Below are 13,085 nucleotides of genomic sequence, written 5' to 3' on the forward strand. Positions count from 1 at the left end.
CCGGTAACGGATGATTCCTCGGGAAAAGGGTATATATAAGATGATTGCCGAGGATAGCATTTGATGTCAATTAACTCACTACTCAAATTGAAATTGTTGTCTTGTCTTTATAGCGTCTTCTCACATCAATCACCTACAATGGCTCCAGGTGCTCTTATCGACGAGTCTTCTCAGACTCCTCTCCCCCAAGTCAAGAACGCAGATGCCCCTCGTTCAATCTTCCCCGATGGTATCCGTACCTCGGGTCAACATCCTCCTCTTTATGACGCATTAAAGCCTTACTCTGATTTCCCCAAGGAGATCACTGGTCCTACACTTTGGAGGAAGGAGGACTACGAGAACTCACCTGAGCGATGGACTCACCCTTTCACCGATGAGGAGATTCAAGAGTTGAGCGATACAGCTGATGCTTTCATCGCCAGTGGTACTCCCCTCACTGGTATCTCCAAGGTATGATTACAGTATCATGACCCAATTTCAAAACTAACATCTTCAGTCAAACTTCCCTCTTCCAAACTTGGGTAAAGTGCTCGAGTCTCTTCGAGAAGACCTTCTCAACGGCAAGGGATTCATCCTTTTCAAACGCTTCCCAGCTGGAGAATGGGGTCCTCTCAAGAACGCAGTAGCCTACATGGGTCTCGGTACATACATCGGCTACTTTGTCTCCCAAAACGGCCTGGGCCATGTCCTCGGCCACGTCAAGGATGTTGGTGATGATGCTACACAAATCGACCGCGTTCGCATCTACCGCACAACAGCCCGTCAGTACTTCCATGCCGACGACTCTGACATCGTCGGTCTTCTCTGCGTCCACCGTGCCAAGGAGGGTGGTGAGAGTGATATCGTCAGCATTCACAATGTCTGGAATGATCTTCAGAAGAACAACCCCGATGTTGCTGAGCTTCTGACACAACCAATCTGGTACTTTGACCGTAAGGGCGAGACATCAGTTGGTGAGGAGGAATGGATCCGAAACCCCATCTTCTACATCGAGAATGGAGGCCAGGGTCGAGTTTACTGCAAGTGGGATCCTTACTTTGTGAGATCTCTCACAAGATTTTCTGACAAGGGTCTTATTCCTGCTCTAAGTGAGGAGCAGAAGCATGCTATGACTGTGCTGGAGGAGACTTGCCAGAAGTTGGCCTTACATATGATTCTTGAGGTTGGAGATATTCAGTTCGTCAGCAACACACATCTCCTCCATGCACGAACAGCATACACAGGTAAATTAACACATTCAAAACTCATACTGGGTACGAGAGTGCTGACATAACATAGACCACCTTCCTCCTGTTCCTCGCAGACATCTTCTTCGACTATGGCTCTCTACTCCCGAGACCGAAGGCGGATGGGCTCTTCCTTTCCATGATAGCCAGGAGAAGAAGAGAGAGGCATTCAGGTTAACAACACTGCACCAAGATGCCCTCTAGATGCAGAGTAAAAGTCCTTTTTGATATATTAGCGGTCACATTTCACAATAATTAGCATATAGGAATAATAACAGTTAAAAACAGTAAATTTCTTGAACATGTGACAGCCCTCTATGCTTCTCTCCCATCCTTCGTTTAATTTCTGGTCGGTTTGCTTGATACGTCAACGGGGATGCGAGACTCATCGAACCAAGTTCAAAACACACCATTCTTGCCAACCAGTTTTTATTGTCTATGTGCAAAGACATCCTGTCTAATCCATTATCAACTCTATTCCAATCTATTCCCTAGAGGTTTACAGGAAAATCTAGGCTCTAACCTCTAAGGCAACCACGAGATCAAAGGACTCATGAGAAAAGCAATCAAAAGAACAATAACAACTGGCAAGTATGTAAACATCTTAGACCAGTCAACATCCTCTATCAAGTCCTCTACACCTGCAGAAACCAAGTTGAATGGGAATTGAGGAGGATACAACTCCCTTCGTCGTCGTCCCCTTTCAAGAAGATGCTGTGCCTCATTCTCAATAGCCACGATAATGCTGTGGTACCCAGCCAAACTGCTGCGCACGTATAGCGTCTGACGAGGCTTGTCGTACGTCCATTCCACGTTCGCTCCCTGGACACGTAGCTTGTGTGCGTCGTAGTGATACCCCGGGATGAAAATCTCAGTGAGGTGCGTCTTCTCATCGACAGGTTCTTTAGTCGCGGTGCTGGTCCACTCATATTCGAAGCGTAGTGATTTATGGTTCCAGTTGGACTTTTTGGGAATACCGGCTGTTTTTACAGCATATGGCCTGATGATCACGTCGAGGATACGACCGCCTTTGTAAAGCTCGTCATGCTCGTGAAGATGATTCCGGTAGTCAGGTCGTACAGGACCATTATCGCTGACCTCATCGCCATTGATGACGGAGAAATCCTCATTGTTCCACCCGTCGCCGTACGCAACTCTGTTATTTGGGTTGTAGTTCCACAGTGTGTAGTTGAGCTTGTTGTCCTCCATTGCGGAGATCAAGCCGTTCATCAAATGGCGTTGCGTGTCGTAGCAGCCTGTGCGGAAAGCTTCTGCCTTATTTGATATCGTACGAGAGGGCCAATCTCACCAATGACCATGGGGACTTTACCCAGCGATTTCTTTCCGTACTTGACAATGGTTGCCAAGCTGCGCTCTGTAATTGTGTCGGAAGTCCCCCGACACCAAAAGTAGAGCGCGTTGAGGACAAACATCCCTCGCGTGAGACCTTTGGACGTTGGACGGCTCATCCACGAATGACTCTTGTTAAAAAGGACGGTTAAGATCCGTAACAAATGAGGCGCGTACACAAAGTTCGTCGGGCGTGGAACCTTGATCACTTCCTTCTCGGCATACTTCCGCTGAAGCCATTTCTTGTTGTCACGATCCTGTGTCGGCCAAGGCGGGATGAACTCATTGGGGACCGGCTCAATGAAGCTAAACTGCCTCGCCTTCTTGCGCGACACACGCTCCGTGAACTTTTGCAGAAAAGGCGCATAGCAGTCATTGTACCACTTAATAGGCATTCCCTCACGACCCGGCCGATGATCAACTTCAAAGTAGTCATCGTCGCGAATGCGCGCTGTCTTCTTCTTTTCGTCCCACTCCCAGACGCCATGGGCGCGCCACAGGCATTCACCCATTCCCCGACCGTGGCCGATAGGCTGATCATTGAGGGACAGCCATGCAGAGCGACCCTTGGGGTCAATACGAGACTTGTGGGATACACGAGTTGGGAATGGCCATGTTTTGACGTAGTAATCGACATCTTGGGCATAGCCACTTCCAAGGGCGAGAGCCTGTGCGAGGGATGGGCAGTGGCCGATGTGTAAGTCGGTGTCGTAGTTCCAGAAGTGGAAATGATGAAGGTTGACCAGGCCGCGATGGGGTTCGTTCATAGGTTCAAAGCCAATGCATGCTTCGAGATGACTGACTTCGTCTGCGAGGCGACCGAAGGCTTCAACGCAGGCGTCTTGAAGGAATTGTTGTGCTGATACCTCATCACCAGCGTCCTTTTTGCGACGACATTTGAGATTGGGAGCTAAAGCATCACCAGCCCAAAAGAGAGTAGCCATTGTCGACGCAGCGAGCTTCTGGTAACCCGAAGGCCACAGGAATGGACCACCTGGCTCTCTTGGATTTGGTGGTTCACTCGCACGTTTCTTCTCATCCTGACTGTGGACATACGCAGCGCCGGTGTCGGTGAAGGCCTCGATATCGAGACCTACAACTTCAAATGTCCAGCCAGGCGCACCACTTCCACCACTATACCGACTCCAAACATCTTGGTGCGCACAGACAAAGCACTTAATACCATACTCCGGCATGAGCTCAATCAATTGGCGCAGGTAGTCGATATACTCTGTATCCAGGTCCTCAGGTTCTGGCCCAGCATGACCAATTGACTCCCAGGTAACAAGCAATCTCACAAAGGGCGCACCCCAAGCCTGCAGACGCCGAAAGTGCAGCGGCGCATCTTCCAATGGAAAAGGCCTACCCACAAAAGTGACGATGCGATGGTTCTCATAGAAGCCATGGTCCAGGTGAGACAGGCCGTTGGGCTCAGTGGGTAATTTAGAAGCACCCGAGATGTTTAGACCGCGGAGGGAGAGGACGCGGTTGTAGTTGTCGATAAAGTACTCGTCCTTGATACGAATTGGACCGCCTAACGCAGCGTCCGAGAGGTCAGCTGCTGCGTGGATGGACATCTTGGGTGTGATTGAGCGTGCGAAGCGGAGGACACGGATGGGACACGCAAGCTGAAGTGGTAGCTGGAGCTGTCAGTACGGGCGGGCAGCACAGCTGAGCTCTAAAGTACTCCACTGAGATTTGCTTGGCTTCTCTATTCTTAGCGGTGTGGCACCAGTATCACCGTAATGGACATGGATCATTTGACGGGTGCGCCAGAACAATGATCAGAAGAAACTGTAAAATGGGGAACGCAAGGTGGATTTGTGTGCTGTGCGATCTCTTTAGCAATTGGGCATTAAGGTCTATCGATATTTTGGCGTGGTGGGAAACGTTGATTGACAATGCCATTGTGACCATGACCTCACTCATTAGATGTGCTGTTATACGTAGACGGGCACCATTGATATTGAAGGGGGACTTGGACAACTTCCTCGGGCGTCTCGGCGGGAGATTATACAAGCTTTACACAGACAGATTCAAACTCAATTGACAATGTAAAAATGAAGGTCATGTCTTCGTAAATTAGAAAGATGTTTTGCAACACTAAATATCCAACGCTATGCGCTCATGTCCAAATGTGCTTCCATTGCTTCAATGCCAAACGCTAACAATGCACCAGCCTGGACCAAAACCCATCCAGAAGAAAAGAAAAGAAAAGAAAAGAAAAGAAAAGAAAAGAAAAGAAAAGAAAAGAAAAGAAAAGCATCTAATTTTCCTGTCTGTCCCTCCTGTTCACCATCGCATAACTCATTCTGCGCGCCGCCCTGTCTCCCCAATTCATCACCGAGAGACCTGGTGAGCGCCCTGTGGCCATAGCCTTTTCCTGGCTCACGTCACCCTCAACGCCAAAAGAGTAGGTCCTCTCGCCAGTTCGATCAGACACAATTCCGAACCCAATCTTGCTACTCTTGACGTCAGCTTCCCTCTCCCATCGAAGTTTGTCGAGACTGGAACCTCTCGTGGCTGCAAGAATGGCAGAGAAACTGAGACTTCGCATCATGGCATCCTCTTCCATGGCATTCACGCCAGACGCCACAGCAAGAATGGTGATGCCCATGGATAAAGCGTACACTGCCCACAATTGTGCATAATTATAAAAGAAGCAGTTTCTATTCTGCCATCTGACGCAAGGGTAATCCAAGTCTGGGCCACTGTCGAATCGTCCTGAGTATTTCGACGGGTCAGCTGCCCAAGACACCGCAGACATTTGCGGATCGGACAGGAATGATATGAGAATTTCCTCGTAAAACTTTTGTACCTCAAGGGGAAAGTTCGCGACTGGCAGGTAATTGAGACGATCAAGCAATCTCGTCTGGAGAATCTCGCTGTTAACGTTGAAGTTGGGCATTGTAGTGGTACCATTCAAAATGGCCCGCAATTGACTTCCCACGGCGTGGTAAGCGGCTGTCAAGCGATAATTCTTGGTGTCATTGGGGAACACATAATTATCCTCTGGCGTCGCCAAGGTCCGGTCCTTGAGCCTCTTGTCGGGGTCCTTCTTATCGGGGATGAAGGTCGTATCTATGACCTTTTTGAGGAACTTTCGCTCTTGAACATCGTGATACTGAACCCCGCCACTGTGGTTGAACTGAACCTTGTACTTGGTCTGGTAGTGCTCACAGCCAAAAATGGTCGGGGTGTAGGCTTTGAACCAGTCGCCTTCCTGAGGTTTGTCAGGCTGCGGCTTGGTTCTGTCCTCAACATCAGCGTAGCCGAACCAAAGGATGGGCTCTGTCCGGAAGGCAGCAAAGTTCCTCGGGTAAGGCGGCTTCGCCTTGGGTCTTCCACCAGCCTCTGCGACCATCTGGGGGTTCTCGTAATCTCCTCGGTCCAGCATTGCGTAGTATGTGAGATTTCCCATGGGAGCGAGGACGGATGTGTCAAAAGGACATTCTGCATCACCTAGCTTCTTAACTTTGGCATTCACTCCCGTAGCCAGATCTGTGCATTTGTATCCTGGACCAACGAACTCAATGGTATAAGAACAATTCCAACCCTTGCCACAAATGTCCGCAGGCGCTTTCGGGCGCATAATGGCCTGCTGCGTGTATGCTGTTTTCAAAGCGATGGTATCGAATTGACGACTCGATGCCGTGAAGTAGTCAAACTCCTCAGGCTTGTTCTTATCGGGTGTTTCTCCCGCTGGAGCAGTGGAATTCCACAGGGAGACGGATGACTCGAAGTAACCATCAACTCTGACAGGGTTTCTCCAGTACACAGTCTCTTCATGTGTGAAATTGAGCGTGCGGACATTTTGACAGCGAGTTATTTCTTCCTTCCGTTGCGGTACCACAGTAAGGGTATAAGATGTAAAAATGACAATCAGAGGCGACGTCCAGATGAATATTGTAAGCGCCATTGCGAACTTGGCATTTACCCAAGCTTCCCAATTGAGAAGGGCTGTCAGATCCTCGGAGGCCGCGAAAAGCGAGTCAAGAGTGGAGAGCGTAAGCATCTTGCGACGGATCATCATCAAGACGCGCTGTCGGAAAGCGAGCACAACGGCATTGAGGAAGCAAGCCTTGGAAAGGAATGCTAACAGAGCGCCGTATCGGAACTTGCCCTGCTGGTCGTTGGCGAGTTGTCCATGGAGTCTTCGATAGTAGAAATGGTGGCCCACGGCAAATGCGATCCCCGAGAAGACGAGGATGTACATGCTCCATGATGGCTTCCATTCATGTATCCACCAGTTTATCAATCTATTCCGAGGAGGGCCATTTGGAGGGACACCAGGAGGACCAGGCATACCAGGAGGACCTTGAGGTACATCGGGAGGACTGTTCTTCGGCATTTCACTAGCCATCAAGAGCGAAGCGTTGCTGTCCTCCCTGTAATTCTGAGGTCGACCGGTACCCGGCGTGTGAGGATACGCCGGCTCCCATATCCCCAGCGGTGTCGAGGCGCCATAGTAGGCCGTATCGGTCGTGGTCTGCCGTTGTAGATATGGTTGATGAGTTGCGCGCTGGGCAAAGGACGAGGTCGAATAGTCGGGAGAGGTATACGGCGAGGTATTCTTCACGGACCCGATAGGCTTCCTAGCGATAGAAGGACTCGTGGGCTCCCAATTCGATTGCGCGTGTTGTGAAGAGGGATCGTGATCAGGGTAATCCCTCAGCTCCATGGTGACGGGGAGGAGGAGCTGGAACTCAACTGCAGCTGGAGCTGTACCTAGGTAGGTAAATTGAGTTATGGTTTAGAGAGGCCCTAGCGGCCCGGTCAGTTCCCCGCAGTGCCCTGAGCTTAAAAGCGGGAGGAGGTTGGCCTTTGCTTGGCAACGGGTTGAGACTTTTATTCGTTCGCAGGTGATCGATCGATTAATCTGAGAGGAGGATGAGAAGAAGGAAAAAAAGACCCTGAAGGGTTAGAAGAAGAGAGAGACCACGGCATTTCCCACCCATCCCCAGCCTTGTTGGATTCAGCACTAAACCCATCTCTGCAATGTCACCGTTCAGGGCTGAGCTTTTTTGTTCTGACGGGGGGGTGACATGGCTGGGTTCCTGGTAGGGCTGGTATTTCGTTGATTGGCTTCCTGGGAGAGCAGCTGAGGGAGAGCAAAAAGCCACAGAGTCCAATGGTCTCACGCCAACGTGGTCTGGACTTTGGAAGAAGCTTGCGCTTGCTGACTGCTACTAAGCCCCCGTGCCTTCACCACTGCCACTGTTGATTATAGGTAGTGAGAGCGCCGGGCTAAGGTGGCACCCAAATTACATTATGGAGCCCACCTCAGATTACCACGCGTCGAACCCGCTGCTGGGTGTCTTGGCGAAGGCCGATGCCGATGCGATCCAACGCTGATCTGTTGCATATTGGCTGATGCTGTTTCTGCATGTGAGACGGGACAAAGGATTGATGTTACGTATGTGTTTTGCTTACTGTTACTGTTACTGTTACTGTTACCGTCACTTCTTGCGGTTGAGTATACGAAGCCATGATTCACAATCGTAAGAGGAATAAGCATACTCCGTAGCTAACTTAAAATGCTATCCCCTAATTTGTTACCCGAAGCTCTTCCTTCACGGTCCGACGAACCGTCTTGGGTCCCGTGAATCCATTCCTGATCTGGTTATACTCTCAACTCATCGTAAGGTGCTGAACAATTATCCACGTACAAGATCCACATGATGTCGTCAACAACCAAGTTTGAAAGAAAGAAATAGATCGCATCATGTCGTTGAGAATCCTCCTCCTGTTTTTCACTCCCTTTATTATAGACGGCGTTTAAATTTAACCTAAACCTCCGTTCCTGTCAGCACATGTCCACTATGGCTGCCTCTTCTACCGCCACAATTGGCTCCTACGAGCTGACGTCTCGCGCAATCAACGAGCCCCCTGCCGCTGCGGTCCGTGAGGGATCGGGTATTTTTGACGAAACTCGGAGGCTTGGCTCTCGCTACGGTGAAGATTACTCAGACGGTGGTGTTGAGAGCGTCGCGGCGCAGAATGCTTCCGCGGAGGTTGCTGAGAACTGGAAATATCCCCGCCAAAATGTTTTCAGGACCGGAGCGGCGTTTTGGAGTCTTTTGACCTCCGGGGCTAATGATGCTGCATACGGTGTATGATTTCTATAACCCTTGTTTGATAACATTTCTGACAGTAAAATGACAGGCCTTGATCCCATACGTACGTAAATCGGCTCCTCCGAGGGCCGAGTTACTAACAGTTCGCAGCTAGAAGAATACTACAACTTGAGTTACATCATAGTGTCTCTTGTTTTCCTCTCGCCCTTTGTTGGCTATATATTGGCAGCAGTATTGAACAATACCCTGCATCGACGGATTGGGCAGCGAGGAATTGGTATTACCTGTGGAATTTGCCATATTCTCGCCTACATCATTATCGCTGTTCACCCTCCGTACCCAGTCTTGGTTCTTGCGTACTGTCTCGCTGGTTTCGGAAACGGAATCAGTGATGCTGCTTGGAATGCCTGGATTGGCAATCTCGATAGGGCTAATGAGACTCTTGGCCTCCTTCATGCCTTTTACGGCGTTGGAGGAGTCATCAGTCCTCTTATCGCAACTAACATGATTGCAAAGGCTAACTTGCCTTGGTATACATTCTACTATGTTATGGTGAGCCGCACATGTTGGTATGCTCATGAAAAGCACAGTATTAACCGCTATACTCAGATCGGGCTGGCCACTATCGAATTTGTCACTTGCACCTGGGCATTCTGGCCCAATGGCCCAGAGGTCTACCGTCAAACCATGGACGCCAGCAATGAGGACAACCAGGGCATGAAGGAAGCCTTGTTCAAGCTTCCTTTTGCTCGTGTTACTTGGCTTTGTGCCGCATTCCTCCTCTGCTACGTTGGCGTTGAGGTTTCTGTCGGTGGCTGGATCGTCCAATTCATGATTCGCGTGCGAAAGGCTGAGAACTACCCAGCCGGTATGACCTCCATGGGCTTCTGGCTGGGTCTCGCCGTTGGCCGTGCTATCCTGGGGTTCGTGACTCCGCTCCTTGGTGTCAAAGTTGCAGTGTCTTTGTATCTGCCTGCCGCTATGGCACTGCAGCTAATCTTCTGGCTCGTTCCGAGCTTTTATGTCTCGGCAGTAACAGTAGCACTCCAGGGATTCTTTCTCGGTCCATTATTCCCTGCAGTAGTCGTTGCTACTACGAAGATGTTGCCCAAGTACTTGCATGTGAGTACTATTGGTTTTGCAGCTGCCTTTGGTGGTAGTGGTGCCGCGATTCTTCCTTTTGCCGTGGGTGCTATTGCTCAAGCCAAGGGAGTCAAGACTCTTCAGCCGATTATCTTGGCTTTCTTGACTGCATTGCTAGGACTTTGGCTATGTCTCCCAAGAATTGGCAAGAAAAGGGATTAAGGATCAGCTACAGTCGACCATTGTATCGCTTTCTTGTCAAAGTCAGATCAAACATATTTCAGCTCCCCAACAGATTAGACTTGAGCTCAACGATAGAACGAGGCCTTATACAAATTAGATTGTTTCTCCGCGGAGTAGCCAAATAATATGAAGTCTGAAAGAACCACGACCCCCAGCCAGCCTGTGCGCCTTTGGAAGCCACGGGGACTCGACCTTTCAAAGCCATACCTCATGTGTTACCATTAAATCCCAAGTATCTCAGAATCATGCTACAATGACTACAGCCGATTCCTAAGCGGCGGCCCAATACTCTCATAAGGTCTCATCGATCATGGGCTAGTGCTGTAGATCCTGCGAGCCGTGCCGTCTGCTAGTCTCTCATGGACGAAGCGCCGATAACCACCACTCTCCAGGGGAAACAGGTAATAATAAGACGAGCACTCGACTCATTACTTGGTGCTTGAGAATAGCTTGGCTCAAGTCGTTGGATATAGGAAAGAAACATCTAGAAATTCCGTAGATCGGCAGTAAGAGCTGCTGGGGTCGGCATGTCTATAGGCACCCGGTTCTGGCCGCACTGGTATCCCCAGGATCTAGTATCTGGCCTGATGGTCTAGCGGTATGATTCTTGCTTCGGGAGTGACATCTCAGTTCTGTTTATAAGGAACTATAGTTTGCGAGAGGTCCCGGGTTCAATCCCCGGTCAGGCCCTGTTTTTGCTGATTGGGCTGCCTGGTCTGCTTTTTGATGATTGAGACAACATTTAGAAAACGGTGTAAGATGGTTTCGTAATGCCCTTGCGGTGAACACGACGAGCTTGGCTGTTGAGACATGTATAGTTTAACTTGCCGCTGCGAACACGAAAGTCCTTCTTCGTCAGTATTGATGAAAATAGAGATTTGTTTGATCATTGGAAACTTATTGAAGATAGAAGTTGATGAGAAGAATGAACTTAGGAGTACAATAGTTGCTCATAGAATAACATAGTCTCTGACCATTATCAATATATGTTACAGAGTATAACCTAGAGACCCTCAGTATCCTATTGCTATTTTGATATACCCTATAATTATACAATCCGTCTTTGAATTCTAAGAAACATTAAGAGTCTGAAGCACTACCCAGTTAGAGTCCAAAATCAGAAGTGTCAATATCCACTGTCTTGTCCTCCTTTAATGCCTCTTTCACAGCCTGGCAGACAACAAGTGCAGCTAGGCCATCTCTCGGCGTGCAACTCGGAGTCGCCTCACCACGAATAACCTTGATGAAGTGATCCAACTGTAGCTCGAAAGGCACACCATCGGGGACAGGGATGTTCTTCTGAACAAGCTCTTGGTGCCATGACTTTCCGCCTTCAGGATAGGAAGATAGGGTCATATCTGGCACACTTAATGATGCATCGGTGCCAAAGATACGATAAAAGTCCTTTCCAGTCTTAGGAATCAGAGGGTTCTCTCCAGTACCGGACTCAAAGTTATGCGGTGACGGAACATTGTCTGAGAACAGGAAGCTTCCGACGGCACCGGACTTGAATCGAAGTGTCAGAACTGCACCCTCTTCAGCCTCAAACCCACGTTGTGATATCGTCTTTTCTGCATGAATCCGTGTAATGGGACCAAAGAGATAGTGCAACAGATCGATCTCATGGACGAGATTGATGAGAACAACACCGCCCGTATTCTCTCTTCGCCATTCCCGTGGAGGGTCAAAGTATTCCATTGGTTTATAAGTCGCCCAAATTCCACTCACTGCAATGACCTTTCCAAGAGAACCTGAGCCAACAGTTTCTTTTGCAGTCATCATATAGGGATTGAATCGCCGATGATGAGCGACCAAAGCCTTGACGTCTAACTTATCGAGATGATCAACCAAATCCTTGCCACTCTGAATATCTGTACAAAAAGGCTTTTCGATAAGAATATGAATACCTGCTGAGGATAACTCGTGAGCAAGGGGGACGTGCGTATGATTGGGCGTGCAGATAATGGCTGCCTGAGGCTTAGTCGACGATTGCAGCATATCGGTCACGGATTTGAAGTAGGCAGCTCCAAGCTCTTGAGCTAGTTGTTCGCCATTTGGCATGAGATCGACAACAGCTACCAGCTTTGCTTGGCTATTCTTGATCACAGTCTGGGCGTGACGAGGCCCAATCAAGCCGACACCAATGATGGCGAATGTGATGGGCTCGGAAGACATGTTGAATTAATGTGAGCCGTGCTCTCTGATGATCACAAACGATGCGGACTTCTACACAATTTATACCTTGACATCGGCTCCTTGTGACTCATGTTTAACGCCAAAATGTTTACCCCAGACCCGTTGAAATGACCCGCGCGGGGTATGGGGAAATAGTAATTGAGGCCAACGGAGCAATGGATTTAGTATCGCGTTAAACATTTTACCGTCCCCAAAAATGATCTAACGAACTATACATCAGGTAGCTTACACAGCAAGGCTAAGCCACTACAGGGAAAACTCAACTTTCATATGCTCAAAACTGACGGTCTCAAACAGACCGGTAGATTTGAGTGGGCACACAAGATTGCGAATTGGATGCGTAACTATGAATAAGCTTGTGGCTGCTAGTTAGAAGAAGCAAAAAAAAAAAAAAAATCAAAAAAATCAATACAGTACCTACCTTAGCTAGATAATCATTGGACGGAATATTGTTCGACCGTTGAGTCCCAACGGTATTGAGTAACTGCGACGCGTGATTTGAGGAAGACACTGTTTCAAAACATCAACATCACATTGAGTGACCGACAATACAACCAAATTGAAGAGTATCATACAAAGGCCACACTTGGAAAGAAAATGTCTCGTGATGGAGCCTCTTCCCCTGATGCTTCCGGAAGTGATAGTGGAGAAGAATGGGATTCTTACCCTTTCCCACTGAAGAACACACCAGCAGACGAGGTTGAAATCGAGTCAAAGAGAAGATGAAAAAGCATCTATTAGAACTATGAGATCCTTGGGAGAATTCTGGAGCGGCATGAAGAGACCATACAGAAGCGATGGCTCAAGAAAAATAGAAAGCAACGGCTCGAGGTCCTTCTCACTGCATGGCCAGACATGCCACCGACCCATCGGCCTTTTAATGACCTTTGGCGACAAGTAGGCACCGACC

The 13,085-nt window shown here is 48.9% G+C and overlaps 6 protein-coding genes and 1 non-coding gene across 7 annotated transcripts; 3 read left to right on the forward strand and 4 right to left on the reverse strand.

The window, feature by feature from the left end:
- The first annotated feature begins 51 nt into the window (after positions 1 to 51).
- On the forward strand, positions 52 to 1,630 carry FVEG_09013 (hypothetical protein). The gene is made up of 3 exons (XM_018897926.1): positions 52 to 450; positions 497 to 1,223; positions 1,279 to 1,630. The coding sequence occupies exons 1-3, from the start codon at positions 64 to 66 to the stop codon at positions 1,428 to 1,430; spliced, it is 1,266 nt and encodes a 421-aa protein (XP_018755699.1). The 5' UTR covers positions 52 to 63; the 3' UTR covers positions 1,431 to 1,630.
- Positions 1,631 to 1,751: 121 nt separating this feature from the next.
- FVEG_16499 (hypothetical protein) lies at positions 1,752 to 2,435 on the reverse strand (the record flags this gene model as incomplete). The annotated part of the gene is made up of 1 exon (XM_018905722.1): positions 1,752 to 2,435. The coding sequence occupies one exon, from the start codon at positions 2,433 to 2,435 to the stop codon at positions 1,752 to 1,754; it is 684 nt and encodes a 227-aa protein (XP_018755700.1).
- A 20-nt stretch (positions 2,436 to 2,455) lies between these two features.
- On the reverse strand, positions 2,456 to 4,153 carry FVEG_16500 (hypothetical protein; the record flags this gene model as incomplete). Its single annotated transcript, XM_018905723.1, has 1 exon — positions 2,456 to 4,153. One exon carries the CDS (start codon positions 4,151 to 4,153, stop codon positions 2,456 to 2,458), a length of 1,698 nt encoding a protein of 565 aa, XP_018755701.1.
- Positions 4,154 to 4,774: 621 nt separating this feature from the next.
- Positions 4,775 to 8,064, reverse strand: FVEG_09015 (hypothetical protein). Its single transcript, XM_018897927.1, has 2 exons — positions 8,010 to 8,064; positions 4,775 to 7,952 (listed from the first exon to the last, which is right to left on the reverse strand). Exon 2 carries the CDS (start codon positions 7,255 to 7,257, stop codon positions 4,843 to 4,845), a length of 2,415 nt encoding a protein of 804 aa, XP_018755702.1. The 5' UTR covers positions 7,258 to 7,952; positions 8,010 to 8,064; the 3' UTR covers positions 4,775 to 4,842.
- Positions 8,065 to 8,203: 139 nt separating this feature from the next.
- FVEG_09016 (hypothetical protein) lies at positions 8,204 to 10,328 on the forward strand. Its single transcript, XM_018897928.1, has 4 exons — positions 8,204 to 8,689; positions 8,742 to 8,756; positions 8,804 to 9,205; positions 9,263 to 10,328. The coding sequence occupies exons 1-4, from the start codon at positions 8,390 to 8,392 to the stop codon at positions 9,956 to 9,958; spliced, it is 1,413 nt and encodes a 470-aa protein (XP_018755703.1). The 5' UTR covers positions 8,204 to 8,389; the 3' UTR covers positions 9,959 to 10,328.
- Positions 10,329 to 10,560: 232 nt separating this feature from the next.
- FVEG_16501 lies at positions 10,561 to 10,669 on the forward strand. Its single transcript has one exon. It is a non-coding gene; the product is annotated as a tRNA-Pro (tRNA).
- Positions 10,670 to 10,928: 259 nt separating this feature from the next.
- On the reverse strand, positions 10,929 to 12,170 carry FVEG_09017 (oxidoreductase). Its single transcript, XM_018897929.1, has one exon. It carries the CDS (start codon positions 12,152 to 12,154, stop codon positions 11,084 to 11,086), a length of 1,071 nt encoding a protein of 356 aa, XP_018755704.1. The 5' UTR covers positions 12,155 to 12,170; the 3' UTR covers positions 10,929 to 11,083.
- Positions 12,171 to 13,085: the final 915 nt, after the last annotated feature.

This window comes from Fusarium verticillioides, chromosome 5 (assembly GCF_000149555.1).
Source record: "Fusarium verticillioides 7600 chromosome 5, whole genome shotgun sequence".
Lineage (NCBI taxonomy): Eukaryota > Fungi > Ascomycota > Sordariomycetes > Hypocreales > Nectriaceae > Fusarium > Fusarium verticillioides.

Excerpts from the sequence above, each read along its gene's own strand:
- FVEG_09013 (XM_018897926.1), top strand. The coding sequence starts at position 64 with ATGTCAATTAACTCACTACTCAAATTGAAATTGTTGTCTTGTCTTTAT. Across the intron at positions 451-496 it reads CCCTCACTGGTATCTCCAAG|TCAAACTTCCCTCTTCCAAA; the intron begins GTATGATTACAG and ends TAACATCTTCAG. Across the intron at positions 1,224-1,278 it reads TGCACGAACAGCATACACAG|ACCACCTTCCTCCTGTTCCT; the intron begins GTAAATTAACAC and ends GACATAACATAG.
- FVEG_09015 (XM_018897927.1), bottom strand. The coding sequence starts at position 7,257 with ATGGAGCTGAGGGATTACCCTGATCACGATCCCTCTTCACAACACGCG.
- FVEG_09016 (XM_018897928.1), top strand. The coding sequence starts at position 8,390 with ATGTCCACTATGGCTGCCTCTTCTACCGCCACAATTGGCTCCTACGAG. Across the intron at positions 9,206-9,262 it reads ATACATTCTACTATGTTATG|ATCGGGCTGGCCACTATCGA; the intron begins GTGAGCCGCACA and ends CGCTATACTCAG.
- FVEG_09017 (XM_018897929.1), bottom strand. The coding sequence starts at position 12,154 with ATGTCTTCCGAGCCCATCACATTCGCCATCATTGGTGTCGGCTTGATT.